This window comes from Bombyx mori, chromosome 20 (genome assembly GCF_030269925.1).
Source record: "Bombyx mori chromosome 20, ASM3026992v2".
Taxonomy (NCBI): domain Eukaryota; kingdom Metazoa; phylum Arthropoda; class Insecta; order Lepidoptera; family Bombycidae; genus Bombyx; species Bombyx mori.
In genome coordinates, this window is record NC_085126.1 from 12,489,704 (window position 1) to 12,506,228 (window position 16,525).

General features: G+C 50.3%; 1 protein-coding gene across 4 annotated transcripts in view; it reads right to left on the minus strand.

Annotated features, from left to right (window-relative positions):
• The window catches only part of LOC101739226 (low-density lipoprotein receptor-related protein 1), a 69,881-nt gene that overhangs the window by 39,298 nt on the left and 14,058 nt on the right, over positions 1–16,525 (minus strand). For 3 of the 4 annotated variants that reach the window (XM_062674458.1, XM_062674457.1, XM_062674459.1), the window contains exons 3-35: positions 16,004–16,135; positions 14,506–14,652; positions 14,001–14,114; positions 13,441–13,569; positions 12,985–13,189; positions 12,496–12,611; positions 12,221–12,389; positions 11,911–12,136; positions 11,254–11,428; positions 10,697–10,828; positions 10,188–10,366; positions 9,883–9,976; positions 9,368–9,641; positions 8,926–9,047; positions 8,694–8,822; positions 8,294–8,486; positions 6,288–6,376; positions 6,106–6,192; positions 5,859–6,023; positions 5,328–5,529; positions 5,163–5,244; positions 4,557–4,800; positions 4,234–4,476; positions 3,700–3,912; positions 3,386–3,501; positions 3,142–3,229; positions 2,528–2,907; positions 2,304–2,457; positions 1,931–2,097; positions 1,605–1,816; positions 1,093–1,217; positions 896–993; positions 362–503 (exon numbers count right to left, since the gene is read on the minus strand). In XM_062674458.1, the coding sequence (XP_062530442.1) occupies positions 362–503; positions 896–993; positions 1,093–1,217; positions 1,605–1,816; positions 1,931–2,097; positions 2,304–2,457; positions 2,528–2,907; positions 3,142–3,229; positions 3,386–3,501; positions 3,700–3,912; positions 4,234–4,476; positions 4,557–4,800; positions 5,163–5,244; positions 5,328–5,529; positions 5,859–6,023; positions 6,106–6,192; positions 6,288–6,376; positions 8,294–8,486; positions 8,694–8,822; positions 8,926–9,047; positions 9,368–9,641; positions 9,883–9,976; positions 10,188–10,366; positions 10,697–10,828; positions 11,254–11,428; positions 11,911–12,136; positions 12,221–12,389; positions 12,496–12,611; positions 12,985–13,189; positions 13,441–13,569; positions 14,001–14,114; positions 14,506–14,652; positions 16,004–16,135 (5,343 nt within the window). The remainder of the gene's footprint in view (positions 1–361; positions 504–895; positions 994–1,092; positions 1,218–1,604; positions 1,817–1,930; positions 2,098–2,303; positions 2,458–2,527; positions 2,908–3,141; positions 3,230–3,385; positions 3,502–3,699; positions 3,913–4,233; positions 4,477–4,556; positions 4,801–5,162; positions 5,245–5,327; positions 5,530–5,858; positions 6,024–6,105; positions 6,193–6,287; positions 6,377–8,293; positions 8,487–8,693; positions 8,823–8,925; positions 9,048–9,367; positions 9,642–9,882; positions 9,977–10,187; positions 10,367–10,696; positions 10,829–11,253; positions 11,429–11,910; positions 12,137–12,220; positions 12,390–12,495; positions 12,612–12,984; positions 13,190–13,440; positions 13,570–14,000; positions 14,115–14,505; positions 14,653–16,003; positions 16,136–16,525) is intronic. The other variant, XM_062674460.1, reaches the window with a different exon arrangement.

Genomic DNA, 16,525 nt, shown 5'->3' on the forward strand with positions numbered 1-16,525 from the left:
AGGCATTTGAAGGTCACGTCTCCAACGACATGACGAGTGTTATTTAAGTGATATACACTTATTGCATGTTTTTATTTATTGCTTAGGCGTGTGGACGCGCTCACAGCCCACCTGGTGTTAAGTGGTTACTGGAGCCCATAGAAATCTACAATGTAAATGCGCAACCCACCTTGAGATATAAGTTCTAAGGTCTCAAGTATAGTTACAACGGCTGCCCCGCCCTTTAAACCGAGACGCATTGCTACTTCGCAGCTGAAATAGGCGGGGTGGTGGTATCTACCCGCGCGGACTCACAGGAGATATCACAGTAAGCACTTCACAAACAAGAACATGTTGCGTTCGCCACGTGACGCACACGTACCGGCCTGGGACAGGTAGACGGAGGCGCCGTCGCATTTGTCCTTGTGACACTTGCGCAGCAGGTTCTGTTCCCCGTCAGCGTAGATCACTTCTCCCTCGTACACCTCCATCGCCACCGGCCGAGCTCCGATCTCCAAGGAAAGCTGTAGGGGGAGGGTTCAACAGGGTTCAAACAAAAAATTATGTAACCATTTGACAACTGAAATAACTGTCAGATTATATTACACTAGCGACCCGCCCTCGCTTCGCTTCGGAAGCTGTAATTTATTATTGATTTCTCCACTATTTCATGGACGTTATTATACATATAAACCTTCCTCTGCAATCACTCTATGTATTAAAAAAAACCCCATTCAAAATCCGCTGCGTAGTTTTAAGGATTTAAGCGTACATAGGGATATAGGGACAGAGAAAGTGACTTTGTTTTATACTATGTAGTAATAACCCATTGACAATATATTGCTGTAGAAATGAGGGGCCAGTCTCCGCTGGATGAACGGTGTGAGGAAACAAAATAATCAGGTGATATTCATACCGTGGTGTAATTCCAGGTTCGAAGGTCGAGGTACTGTATGGAGCTGGAGCCAGTGTTCACCCAGTAGAGGCGCTCGCTCGACAGGTCGATGCACAGGCCTGAGAGTCAAATTGGTTCCAGTTTTTATTTCACTAAAATTCTTCGAGTGCTTACAGACTTAGACTGCACTAGTGACAAGGAGTCAGCGCCGGACTGACCGGTGGCTCCGGAGAGCAGCGGGTCCTCCCGGTCGCTCAGCAGCACGCGGCGCGCGGTGCCGTCCCCGCGGACCACCTCGATGCGATCCTCGCCCGCCGACGACAACGCCATGTACAGGCTCCCGCTGAACATACAAAAGAAAAATAACATTCGATTTCTGAGTGGGAGTGCATATTATTGCTTCTATGGTATTAGACTTATAATATGGACCCACGGCCCACGAGTTCGTGTTGCATTTGGTGCTAAATGATTGCGGACGCTCATAGACATTTGAATATTAACATGCCACCCACCTTGAGTCGTGAGGCCGATGACTCTTATATTTACTAGTATTCAATATACTACTACTTATTTGACGAGTTGCTTTAGTGTCGATATATTCGCAAGGAGCAGTAACAAATGATAAATGCACTTCCATTGAATTTGTATAATCATAGGCAATGTGCTTTGTCTGAGAGGGCAGTGAGCATGCATGAGCAAAGCGCGACGAGGTCGGCGGATCAATGAGTACCTTCGAGGGTGCACGGCCAGCGACGTGAGGTTGTGTAGGTGCGGTATGAGGAGGGCGGCGTGCTCCCCCCGCGTGTCGCTCACCCCCAGCGCGCCCCCCGCCGCGAAGTACAGCAGGCCCGCCGCCCAGTGCGCCGCCAGCCCGCGCGCGCCCCCCTCCCGCACCGACACCACCTCGCCGCCCCCCACCTCCCAACGCTTTATTTCGTTTGTCTGGAAATTATACGAATATGACATACACAATGTGTTCAATGTTGATTTATACAATACTAGTAAGCACGGTGCTATTCTAGTAGTTAATCTTACAAGTATATAGTGTATACATACCTCCACGTCCGCCCAGAAGATGGCCCTCTCGCTCGCAATGAACTGTATCGGGTCGGGTACGGCGACCAGCGGACCGGCGAGGGGGGGAGCGAGAGGGGACGTGGGGTTATCCACTTCCACGCCCCTTACCTCTCCCCTGCGACCCATCAGCAAGATTTTTTCGTATGCTTGTATAAAAAAAAAAAAAACGTTTTTAGAATATTATTGTGGTACAATTCTACGAAGGCACTGAAACTTCTTAATTTTAAAATGGGTTCTTTAACTGAATGCTGGACAGAGTGACAGACACCGAACTGTGATCTTATAACACGACGTAAGCAGCCCGATGCGAATTCTACACTCCACGTTTAGTTAGGTTTTGAATTAAACTTACATTGACAAGTGACGTTATCAGGTGTGAGGCGCATCAGGTTAGGGCAGGCACAAACGCGCTCCGTGGGGGACTCGATGAGGCAGAGGTGAGAACAGCCTCCGTTGCCTTCGCACGGGCTGTGTTCCATCTGCGGCTGCCGACTCCAGTGGATCACCTACAGCGGGTTGATTTCGTTATCGGTTTGAGAAACGGGTCTGATAATTATGAAGATAGGACAGACGAACCTTGATTTCGAAGGGCTTGTTGAGAGTGTTGTGGACGAGCGTGACGTCGGACCCGTTCCACTTGTTGGCTCGCAGCACGGCCTTCTCGTGCCAGTCGCTCCAATACACGTGCGAGTCCAGCAGCGCCAGCGCGAAGGGGTGCGCGAGGGCGGGGTGCCGCGTGAGCACGAGGCGGGGGTCGGCGCCGTCGTAGGTGGCGGAGTGCAGCGCGTCGGCCCGCGCGTCCGCCCAGTACAGCCTCCTGGCGCGCACGTCCAGCGCCAGGCCGTTGGGCCACGCCCCCCGCGCCGCGCGCACCACCGCGCCCCGCCCCCGCCCCGCCAGGCTGCTGCGCTCGATGCGCGGCTCCGACTGCTCCCAGTCGCTCCAGAACATGTACCCTGACCGTCACATGGCTCTCAATATAACGACTTCTCTCTGGCCTAGCAACGATAATTTAGTACCATCATCGACTAATAAGGATGTCTATAAAAGTTTAATGGAATAATTTACTGTTCTTTTTTTATTTTTTACTGTACTCTAACTGTAATTTAATTTACTGTACTCGAAAAATTTCAATCTTAAAATAAGTTTTGATCTTGCATGTGCACACGGCTTTATAATTAGGGACGCACCGGCCGTGGGGTCGACGACGATGGCTCGAGGGTTGTCCATGTCTCCGGACACGAGCGTGCGTCGATATTTGCCGTCCAGTTTTGAAACCTGAACACGGAGGGTTCAATTAGTTTCATTAGCATTTTGCACCCTTCAAGTGAAGCTCGTGAACATTAACCTAATTTTTGCGAAGCATAAGAACAGTGGATCAACAATAAATAAGTTTTTCTGCCGAATGCAGAGCGTGAAGTAGAGTGAAGATACCTCGATCTGATGAAGATCGCTCTGGACCCAGTAGAGGTTGAGACCCACCCAGTCTACCGCCAAACCTTCCGCCGTCGTCAGTCCCGAGGATACCACTACCTCCACGTGGCTTATTCCTGTACAGTACAGTAAACATTCAAGCTTCATTAATGCTGAATTAAAAGCGCTACAAAAATAAAACATATATAATATGTATGAACGATCTCATTACTGCAAGTGAACAGTAACTGTTGTGAGCAACTTAGTAGTTTGGACGGCATACGACGAGACAATAGTAAATACGGTCCGGAGACGGGTCCACGGTGAAGGCTAACCGTTGTCAAGTAATTGTCCGGTGTATATCTTGTTGTCTCGGAGGTCGGTCCAGTAGACGTGGGTGGTGTTGGTGCGGCGGTCGCGGCGCCAGTCCAGCGCCACCGTGTTGTTGAGGGACGACAGCAGCGCGCGCGACGCCGCCGCCGCCGCCGACAGCTCCACCGCGCGCAGCTCGTGCTGCGTGCTCACCACCAGCAGCGCCGCCTCCCCGGCTGACGGGATTCAATGTTTCTATTCAGTGATGCACACACTACAGGTAGCGCGCAACCAGATACCGGCCCGGTACCCCGCGCACGTCCAGGGACCAGTATATTGTGAAGTAACGAAATTATGTAGTGAAATGAAATTGTTGTGTGTTGTAGCTTAACAAGCGAAATATTTTTAAATGATTGGTGACGTACTGTGCTGTGATTTATGTTGAAACACTCGTGTCTGTGAGCGCCGGTGTTAGGGGTCATAGGTTGCTTTGGCTGTACGTGCAAATACAACATACTAATCAGTGACAGAAAAAGTTATCTTCAATAAATTCTAACATGTATCTTTGCAAGTGAAGCCGTCCCCGGCGAGGGTGTATCCGGGGTCGCAGGTGCAGCGGTGGCGGTCCTTGAGCGTGGTGCAGGACTGGCTGCAGACGCCCCACTCGCCGCAGGGGGCCCGTGCGGTGCACGTGAGGCCGTCGCTCTGCAGGTGCAGCCGCGCCGGGCACTCGCACACCGGCCCCCCGGGGGACGGGCGGCACGTGTGGCTGCACGGCGACACCGAGCACATGTCCTCTCCTGTGTAGCATATTTCATAACCATCGCAAATGTCGGTAAATAAGAACGCGAAGAGCAGCGAGCAGGGCGCGCGCACTCACCGCATCGGTCGGCCTCGTCGGCGCCGTCCGCGCAGTCCCGCAGCCCGTCGCAGAGCCGCAGCAAGGGGACGCAGCGCGTGCTGTTGTCGCAGCGCAGCGCGGGGGGCTCGCAGTCGGGCGGGGGGCCGGCGCCGGGGGCCGCCGTGCTGGTGTCCGCGGGAGACTGGGTCGTCGAGCTCTCGTTCCGACAGTTCCATCCGTTGGAGCCCTCCGAGCAGTCCGCTTGTGATTCGCAGTGAAGTTCCTGTCGACAATCAGCTTATAGAATGTTCCTGAGGCTCGTACATTTGAACAGTATATAATGAGAGCAGTTACACCTTCTTACAGTACACAGTAAGTGATACTTAGTTGAGGGCCGGCTGTCGACCTTGGACCGCACCGCCCATCTCTCCCAGCTGGTGTTGTAATAAGCGACTAAGAAATGCACCAGGATGAGCGGCCGCTACTTAGAGAACGCTTTCTCTAAGTTTTAAATATTTTTTACTGCTTTGTTTTAGGCTTTTACTGGTTGTAGGATATATGTCGGGTTCGCGCGAGTAACTATCACCGTCCCGCCCGTTACTGCCGCGAGCCGGTAGTGCCAGCAATGAATGGAGTAGAGCTCACCCGCCACACGACGCACTCGGTGGTGTTACACATGAACTCCTCCGCATCGCACAGCTTCGTGTGCAACTCTTTGTTCGAATGCCTGCATATTTAGATTGCTTTTAGTCATACGTTTCTTTATTAAAACCATGTCAAATGAATTGTGTGTAAGAGCAGGACGCGGACCGTGTGTGGTGCGGCGCGGCTGGGGGCGCGGCTGGGGGCGCGGCGGGGGGCGCGGCGGGGTGCGCGGCGGGGGGCGCGGCGGAGGGGCAGCCGCGCTCGTCGCTGGCGTCGGGGCAGTCGGCGCGCGCGTCGCAGTGGTACTGCCACGGGACGCACGCGCCGTTGTCGCACTCGAACATCTCGCTGTCGCACTGCAGCTTCTCTGCAACACAGACAGACACGCTACACGCCATGCTACCCGCTAGTGCCGGGACCACCTCTGCGTACAGTCTCAACATCCTGATGTCTACTTTTCTCTAAGCATTATTGGGTTCTGGTTCAAAGCGAGTATAATCAAGTATAATGTTTCAATTCTTGTGAGATTTCAATCTCAGAATGTGAGTGGACGGATACATATTGCAATGGCTTTCCACTATCACGCGACAAGGCTCGAGAGGGATCAATACCTTATTCTCTCTCCACATGGGCTGTATACTAGACATTATTTGTGTGAAGCTAAGACAGAGATGATAGAAGTGGCACAATACGCACCGCAGCCCTCCTCGTCGGAGTGGTCGTGCGGGCCGCAGTCGCGCGCGCCGTCGCAGCGCCACGCGTGCGGCACGCAGCGGCGCGACACCGCGCACGCGAACTGCGCCGCGCTGCACGCCGCGCCCGCGCACGCCGCCGCGCTCTCGTCCGCGCCGTCGATACAGTCTGTCGACCGAGAGAGCTACACGTCTCGTGTGCTGCTGCAGCGGGGGGCCGGGGGCGGGGGGCGGGGGGACACGCAACGTACCGGTGAGTCCGTCGCACACCCAGCTCCGGTGGATGCACCTGTTCGTGTCGCATCTCAGCGACTGCTCCTCGTTGCACGTCACGTTGGCTGATGATCAAACATTCATGTCGTTTAACATAACCCCGAAACAGCGTAAGAACACGACAACGATTTGTTTACATATAGAAATATAAGCGCCGTACCGCACGGTCCGGTGGGCGAGGAGTCCTCGTCGGAGCCGTCTGGGCAGTCCGCGTCGCCGTCGCACGTGTACAGCGCGTCGATACAGCGACTGCGGAACAAAAGGTCAGCACTAGTGTCGGGTCCGCCACTGTACGGACCCCCATAATGGTACTTGTCGAGGCTTGCAGTCAGAAGAGAACCAGAACAAATAATGTCTAGAACTTAGAGCAATTATTATTTTTATCTTAGTGATCATGCTGAACAGCAAGTCAATGCTAGGCCAGAATAATGTAGTTATTCTTTTGTCATCGGTCCTATGTGTAAAAACACGTCAGTTAATACAAGTCTAAAAGTTGGTGAAAACTACGTTGACACTCCCCGTCACTCACATAGACAAGTCGACAATTGAAGCTAATGATGTGCTACAACACATGTTTGGGGAAATCGACAGAGAGAAGTTGTTCGTTCAGTGGAGCGGGTGTCATGTCACAGCTCGGTCGGCGGATCCGCGACGACAGGTTCGAAGCTAAAAAACTTATTTCGATAATTTTTTCCGTATTTCTTCGACTTCATGATACTACTAGTATACATAATATATCTCATAGTTTTCTAATGTCCATGAAAAATGTCGCTAATTAGCCTGTGCAATAAATAGAGAACAGAGTTGAACTATCTTGAACTATACTTAGTCTGGCCATAAATACTGTTACAATAAAAAATAAAAATAAATCTATTGCAAATAACATTTATTACTTTTACAGTGTGTTAGTTTAATACATAAATATAATACAATTTAAAGAATAAAAAGCTTATTCGAAGTGGTCTCCATTGGCTGCAATACAGTCCTTTAAACTTTGAGGCCAGTTATCAATAGAAGCATGCACTCTTTCCATGGGAAAATGTTTCACTACCAATCGTACGGATTGTTTTAGGGACTTCAAATTATCATGGCGTTTAGAGCAAGCCGTACTCGCTAAAACTGACCATAAATCATAATCCAGCGGATTAAGATCGGGACTAGACGACGGCCAGTCTTCAGCTCTGATGAAGTCCGAAACGTTCGTTTCCAAACAAGACTGCGTAGACCGAGCTTTATGACCTGGCGCCGAGTCTTGCTGGAAGGACCATTCTTGATTATTGAACATGGTGTTGTAAAGGGGCTTCACTACTTTCTCAAGAATGGTATCTTGATACACTTGTGCCGATGTTTTGATACCTTTTTCACAAACGTATGGCTCAATCACTCCTTCATAGCTAATACCCCACCAAACCATCACTGAAGTCGGATAGTGCCCACGTTGCACTCTGTCGACTAATTGGGAAGCTTCCTTAGAGCTTTGAGCATAAATACGTCATTTTGTATGTTAAAATGTTGCTCAATTGTAAAAAAATTCTCATCCGTAAACAAAATTTTTCTATGACCTCCCTTTGTGTACCGCTTCAGTAGTTGTTTCGATTTTACCACCCTATTCTCTTTTAAATTATCAGTTAAGAAATGACCAGTACGTCTCTTATAGGCTGCAAGTCCTAAGTCATCTTTTAAAATACGCGACATGGTTCTAGGAGCTATCTTCATCTCCCGAGATAAAATCTTTTGCTTTCGGACAGGATTTCTTCAAATTCTTTCCCTTACTGCTTTGACCACCTTTTTCGTACGAACACTACGTGGACGGCCAGATCTTTTTCTTTCACAAACAGAGGAGGTCTCATTGCAACTATTAATAGCCCGGTACACAAACATTTTACTAATACCAAGCGTATGGAGAGTTTTAAAAATTGCATTTGGCTCCAATACCTACTTTGTGTAATGCAATCACAGCGATTCGGTTCTCTTTATCACCCCACTCCATTTTAATATCGCAAAATATTGTACAATGTATTGGCGCCAAAATGAGAAAACTCAATGAGCAATCATATAAAAATGACAGATTCCAAATTCAAATGTAATATTTTGTTTATTTTTAATTGTAACAGTATTTATGGCCAGACTAAGTATATAGTCGTTGTCGCAGTCGCAGCGACGTACCCTCGTCCGCAGTGGAAGTGTCCGGGGGGGCAGCTGTGGGCGAGCGAGGCGTTGTGCGGCGCGGCGGGGGGGAGGCAGGACGCGCCGTCCGCCGCCAGCCGCCCCCCGCCCCCGCACGCGCACACCCGCCCCCGCGCCATGCTCAGGCACAGCTCCGAGCATCCGCCGTTGTTGAACGAGCATGCGTTCTTACCTAGAATACGATTTTAAATACGATTATACGATAAATACGATTTTATTTCCTGATTTATTACACACAGCTATCCATCCAGTATATTCGTCCAATGGACGTTTTTAGCGCTTTCATCACGGACAGTCGGATAGAGCACTGGGAGGCGGCTCTGAGTGGATCTGCTCAGCTGTGACAAAAGAAACGAAAAAATATTAAATCGAATGTTACCTATCCTGGCAGTACTTGAGACAACTTTGAGGTCGTAAAGCGGTGGAGGCAACTGATGGATCACCGTGACGTTGCCCAGGGACAGCTTGCGTATCGCGCCCGTCCCGTGCTCGCTCCATATCACGGACTCTGTGTGCACAATTGCAGAAAATGTGTTAGATACGATGAAACACCACGATTTAGCTGCAGTATATTTTGTGATCGGTGAGTGCATTCTGCCCGCCCGTGTTACCTTCATGGAGTGCGAGCCCGTACGGCTTCAGCACGGGCGTCTGCAGAGTGTTCCTGGCGACCAGCTGCCGCGTGCCCGAGGACAGCACCAGCCGCTCGATCTTGTTCAAGTACGTGTCGCACCTGGAGTACGTATGTACATACACTAGTGTTCCTCAAATGAATTCCTCTTTTCTTTTATTGTAGACGTATTGGAAAAATAATTTACTGAATACTTCAAAAAGATTTTTTTGTAACATTGAACCTCGTCAGTAGCTAATGAAAGAAAGAAAAAGAGAATCGGTTGGCACACAGAGGAGCACATAGTGCTCAACGAATTTGTCTTTACCCTTTTATATATAAAATAGCTTATGATATTACCAAAACCATGCAAAGTAAATTACGGTCGAATTATGTTTATGGGCGCCTACAGCAGTATATAGGTACATATATAAGGAACTGACCAGTACAGTGCGTTGTCGTCGGGGTCGACGGCGAGCCCGTTGGGCCAGTGCAGGTCCTCGGCGACCAGCGTCCGGCGCCGCGACGCGTCCAGCCGGGCCGTCTGTATGCGCGGCGCCGGCGACCACTCCGCCCAGTACATGTCGCCCGCGCGCGGACTCAGCGCCACCGCGCGCGCCCGCACCCCCCGCACCAGCACCGCCGGCGCCCCCCCGCCCTCCAGCCGCGCCACCGACACCAGGCCCAGGGCGTCGTCCGTCCAGTATATGTTGCGCGCTGCCACGTCACACAAATATATTATCATTACATCAGACGTCGGCCACGCACTCAGCCTTCAGACGCCACCGCATCAAGCTCGAGGTTCAACTTCTTATCGACGTTCTACAGACTTCCGAAAGCATTTAAAAAGAGCTCAGTTTGGTAGCCGATGTCAATGAGCGAAGTTTACCTTTGACTTTAATCAGGTAAGTGATAGGCTCTCCGGCAGTATCGAAAAAAATAGTAAGAAGATCCTCACCCATCCAGTCGATGGCGATCCCCTCGCAGTTGTCGACGTTTTGTCCCAGGAACACCTCCCGGCCCGACCCGTCCAGCCGCTGCCTCACTATCTCGTACCTGTTCACCGACCGATTGCCTGAGTGGGCTGCACTGACACAAAAAGTACGAAAGGCGGTCTTATCTTAAACAAAAAGAGTAATCCAGATATTTCCAGACTACCAGCCGAAATACCACGAAATTGACAAGACTTCGTTCTAATAAATATTCAGAGTTTCTAGTAGAGTGTCTGAAATGTATAAGCTCATATAAGGTATTGTATGTGAGGTACTTGTGCACATCGCAGTAGTAGAGCCAGCCCTGGTCGAGGTCGATGTCCGCGGCGGCGGGGCGGGAGCCGTGCAGCGCGGGGGCTGCGCCCTCTCCGCCCGCCGCCCCCACCGCCAGCACCTGCACCATAGGAGGCGACCCGCGGCACACCACCAGGTTGCTCTCCAACTCGACACCTGAAACACCACACATTTAGATCTATAGGATATTGTCCAGTAATTACGTATCCTGATTATACGATTGAGTGGTAAGAACCAAGGATCAATTGAGATAGTGTATTTAGTCTCTTTAATCTTTATGGTTTCGTTTTATGATTGTAAAGCAGACGAACGAGCCTCCGAGTGACCGCCGCTCGAGGACATGGGTGATGTATTTTATTTCAAAGCTGATTTAAACTAGGACTTCGTGGAGGAGAGAGCCAGACTCCAGACTATGGATAAATTAGTAGAACTATTTAAGCAGATGAAAGTAGCAGCAGTAAGCAGGTAGTGGAGCAGGATACTAACGCAGGCAGTCTCCGTGGCCGGCGCGGCGGTACCCGTGCGCGCACAGGCAGCGGGCGTGCGGCGCGCCGCCGCGGTACCCCGACACGCAGATGTGCGCGCACCCGCCGTTGTGCACGCCGCACGGGTGTTGCACTGGGGACACAGACACGATATCGACGCGGAACGAGACCTCTTCCGTCTGCCGTTGCGGAAGTGGGTGGACGAGCTCGCGGCTCAATATAACTAAGACTTTAGCCTCATATGTCAAACTGAGTGGCGAAATTGTCGTTGTGATGCCCATAGACTTAACGCCGGGCGAGCAGTGAGCTCGTTCACCGATCTAAGAATAATAATAAAAATGAAGGCACTCGTCAGCTCACAAACATTAGTACAATATTTGTTTTGCAGTTCTCTTTCAACCAATGTATGCTATCTGACTGAGGCCGCGCTGCGTCATGCTGCCGACAGAACCGATACATAGTCTACGTTGTTTCCTACTCTGGGAAACAAGAGACAATCATAGCCTTGGAAACAAATATTATACATTTCCTTGTGACGCGGTGGGCAGGTCGACTGACCTTTGGGTTGTATCTGTCGGTGGTAGACGAGCACGGCGGTGGGTCGCGCGTCGAGCGGCGTGTCCTCGCGCGGGTGCGGGCGGCTGTACCGCGACACCGCAACCACCGACCTGTTGCCCCACATCGGCAGCAGCAGCCTCCACTCGAACACCGCGATGTGGGACAGCCTTTGGCTCTGCGAAATTGTAATGCAATCATGGCGACGCGACACCAGACGACACTCAGACGTGTCAACGACACTGACAATAGTGTACTTTAGAGAGATCATAACATGTTACCATTCGTGTCTCTAATTGTCGTCGAAGACAGACACTGGTGCGGACCGTACAATGCGGATTTTTCTCTAGGATAAGGGGCGTGGGCCATGTCTGAGGCTTGTGCCTCAGACATTGGTTGTCCAAGCGGCTATCACGTACCCATTTAGAACTTCGTTCGAAGAGAAATTTGACAAATCATAATTCTCAAGACACGAGAGAGGAAATCACTCCACAGTCTGATGACGTAAGTCGAAAATTATGTATAGAAACGTATAACCTTAAAAATGGTAGGTCTGTCCGTGCCCAAAGCGATATAAAACAGAAAGCTGAACTCGCGTAAGTGGCCACGATCTGACTGTATTGTAATAGCCAGGACGATGTTATGGAAGACAAGACTCACGACATATCCCCTGTGGATGGTCTTCCTGTTATGTCCGTCGTAGTCAGTTCTCTCGACGCACTCGAGATATGTGTCGACCCAGTAGAGATGCTGCTGGGCCGGGTCCAGCGTTAGGGCCGAGGGGTAGACCAACTTGAGGGCGGCCACCGCCACTCGACCCTCGCCCGACAGCAACGCGCGGTACACACCCGGCGGAGACGCGCCCCACACCGTCCAGAACATGTACCTGCGAACACCGGTGCCGTATGCGTGTAACGTATAGCACGTTCACTTGTTAGCTGTCCGTCTGTAGGGATGCAGCGCGGCTCACCCGGCCGGCGGCGACGGGTCCAGCGCGAGCCCGTGCAGCTTGCTGAGCGCGGCGTCCAGCAGCAGCCGGCACGGGGCCAGCGACCGCGCGCACACGTACAGCGCCTCGCGCCCGCCGTCCGACACGTACCACGACCCCGACACCCAGTCCACGGCCACTGCGTTCACAGCTGTACGACCAGACGATGAGCTCAATACAATCCTTCAACTTCTCATCCGACGTTAGCGGTGACGCCCTTTAAAATCTTGACCAGTAATTAAATCGATAGTACTCACTGTCCAAGTCCGGGAAGAAATCCGGGTCGGGCAGAGACGTCCTCTTGGAGAAGTCGTCTGCGTCCACGCACAGCAGCGACGAGCGGGACACGATGTGATGCACGAAGCAGATCGACCTGAGGAGTCGCAGACATTGACACGCCTCTCTCTCTACGCTCCGATATACACGCGCAGCGTCGTATAGAACCGACACTAAGTCGCCATCTTATGACCTTATAATTTAATTAATTAGTAAACTGTGCGTCTGTTTCCTGATCGTATAAAATTTAGTTATTAGTTCGGAATTTGTGAAGTTATTCTACTGCTAAATCCTGTCCGAGTAAATGAGAATGCTGCTTCAAATCTTATCCCAAACAAACAAATAGTCAACTTTTTAAATGCGCTTGTTTGGGTTACAGGTATCACGCCAACATCATAAAAGAACTTCAGCAAAACCTTTATTTCGTAAATATAGACAGAGACATTAAGCCTCAATGATGAAAGACTGACCTGTTATCATAGTTGTAGTGCAGGGCCCGCACGTCGAGCGCGGCGACCGCGGCGTGGCGGGACGGTGGCGCGGCGTGGCGGGACGGCGGCGCGGCGTAGCGGGAAGGCGGCGCGGCGTGGCGGGACGGCGGCGCGGCGTCGGGCCACACCCGCCGCACGTCGCTCTGCGTCGCCACTATGAGGGACATCGGCTCGCCCACCGGATCTGTGCGTGTTACTTGCTCATTGTTTCGAATAAACAGAGTAGATGCCGTTATGAACTCGGCCAGGACAGAATGGGCACTTGTAGATCACGTCCGGTCGCGACGGCGCAGTGTAACAGCGGGAAACAACTATACTTAGTTTGGGTATTCATGAAGATCATCATCTGCTCGAAAACAATCTCCTTGCACCCTGAGCCGGAGTCTCTAATGTCCAACTGTACGTGTTGTTCTGTAGTAATCTGGAGTATCATACCATTAAGTGCTAAACAGGAAAATCCGTCTTGGTCGAGCACGAACCCGGGTCCGCACGAGCAGGAATACGACCCGGCAGTATTGGCGCAGCGCTGCGCACACGACTCCTCCAGGAGGCACTCGTCGGTGTCTGTGGACAACACAACGGCGACAACGGCTTACAGATGTCATTATGACCATTCTGGATATCTAATTGGTTCTTCTTATTTAAAATTACCATTTAAAGCCTTATTCTCATAACAAATATGTTACCCCTCTAAGTTTGAAATATTCCAAAAAATCTTTAGTCAGCCAGAACAATTCATTTAGAGAGAGTCAGAGAGAGAGAGAGAGAGAGAAAGAGAGAATCAAATGTCAACGCCTTAATGCACGTAAGTTACTTCCGTAACAATATGTGAGTTGTTTGGAGAATGTGTCCGAATTGAAAAAAAGCTGTTTGTTTGCTGTAATAGAGAGGCAAATATATGTATTGACATTTGTATGAGTAAGTTCCGAGGTCTAAAGTACTTATATTTATTAGTTTTTCTTAATTTATTTAATTAATATACTAGGAATACTAACCGGCGCACTTCCCCTCTCTCTGCTCGTACCCCGGCTTACAGTAGCAGGCCAGCCCGTCGTGAGTGGGCCGACAGCCCACTTCGCAGCGGAGGGGCGCGCAGCTGGACACCGTGACTGAAAATTGATGATGATTAATAGATGATGATTTCAACAATTTTAATTTAGTTTTGTCATACCAACCAATCAGGGAGCTGTGCTCACTGTCATATTTTGTTATTATTCAGGCTCTCAATTGATTGAGTTGAGACCACCAGCCAATATGCTCACTCAGTTACACAGCTAGTAGTCCTACAGTAGTAGTCATATTTAAGTAACGATTTAGAAGCGTAAAATTTTAATAGATACACCACGCGCCAAAGCGTGTTGCAATCATAAAATAGACAGTCGATTTCAGTCTGCAAGTCTCTGTCTGGTAGAGCACTTTTAGCTTGTCTCCACCAGTTGCTCCCACAACACATTCCCCCACGGCTCACCACAAGCTCGTGTGTGTCCAGTAGCTACGTACAGTTATCGCAGATGTCCCACTCGTCGCTGCCGTCGGCGCAGTGTCGCTCTCCGTCACAGAACTGCACGATGGGCACGCACGAGAACTGCCCTCCCACGGGAGTGGCACACCGAGCCCAGTTACCGCGACATTTGAAGTCTTTCTCACCTGGGACCAGTAGAACACACGCTTGGTTTAAAGGCGGCAACAGTCCCTGCCCTCCGGCTGGGACTCGTGTGCGCAATGCCCGCAGCACCGAGCTGACGAACGAGCGAACAATGGCTGCTCCGCCGCTCACATAATTTGTTACGAGTATATTTATTATCATCAGCCAGTAGTCTGTAGGCAGTGGCTTAGCTCTGCCCCTGGCATTGCTGAAGTCCATGGGCGACAGTAACCACTCACCATCAGGTGGACCGTGTGCTCGTCTGCCTACAAGGGCAATAAAAAAAGTGTGTGTGTCCGCTCCGACGCACGACTGGAGTTTACTGGATATAAATATAAATTTGTGTCAGTTGAATACAGTAAAATATGGAAGTTACGTATTCTAGTGAGAATGATCCGGGAGTTGCGGAACACGTGGATGCGGTAATTAAGTAAGTCTATATAATTCACTTTTACAATTAATATATAAGTTGTCCATTCACTGATAGAAGGAATTGTTTATATTTAATAAGCTTTATTAATAAATGATTTGTAGCGGGTTATATTCGGGTATCAACCCACTAACAGTTGATACGTTCAGGAATCGAACCCGAACGGCGTCCGGCCACAAGCAAAACGATGTCGGTAAATTAAACGAAACAATACGAGAAATAGTTCTATATTACGACAACACGATACACTACAGATTATTAACAAATTAACGAGACACAAAACAAACGACTAACAAATATATGAAAATACAATAATGAGAGAAACGCGCGATCAGTACGAGGCTTTGTGGCGGACTGCCGGCGCAGCAGCCCGGCGTCACCTGCAATAACGCGGCCGCGCGTTGGCTCCTGATTGGCGCGCGCACGCATCACCTGGCCAATCAGGCGCATAACGCATTTCGTGTGACATGCTATACTCTCTAATACGATTTTGGTCCCCATAATTTTCATACCCCGGGCCTATATATGTAAATCGATTCTTAAGGAGTAAACTCCAAAAAAAACCCACATTCGTTTTCAAAAATGAAACAAGGCTTCCACGGCGTGTCATTTGATGTAGGAATATAAATATACTCAAGTGACAACAGTATTTTAATAATGTCTTAGGAAGAGCTACAAACTTTATCTAGCCTCTACTGGCTACTGGCCACTTCACTTTTGGTTCTTACGGAGACAAACGTTATAGTTACGGCCTTAACCTGCACATATATTTCACATTGCTGATAGGCTGACGATCGTGAGCACTCGCTAACAAGATATTTTTAATTACGTTAATAACATTTTTGTTAAATCTGGGCCAGCGGGCTAACGATTCTACTTAGCACCAAGTGAGCGCGCCACAATAAGAAGGATAATTAGAGTACACATGTATGGGTCCTCGTCGGAGTTGTCCCGCGGCCCGCAGTCCGCGTCGCCGTCACAGCGCCAGCTCGCCGCGATGCACAGCCCGCTCGTGGCGCAGCGGAACTGACCCTCGCGGCATGTCGTGTTCCACGCTGGAAACATAACGCCAACATAGGTACAGCACACAGAATCACATTGGCATTTTCGTAACAGCATGAGTTAGAAACGGTTCCCGCTCGCAGCGGACGGGATGTGGGGGGCACTCTCATGCAGCTACAAGCACGGTTGAGTGAGGGCCGAGCGCTGGGCGGGCCACTCTGTCGCCGACCGTGGAGACAGGCCGGCGCGGGGTCGCTTGGCAAGAGTCGAGTTATTGTATTTCTCCTCAATTAACTTCTCCAACCATTACCTACTGTTCCTGCTGTCCCTACTCCTATTTTTTCTCTAATTTTGTTTTTGAAACCACATTTAACTCAGAGTGTTTTAGGTTCCAGTACCACTTAGCACCAGGTGAACTGTGAACTCGTTCAACAATCGAAGAC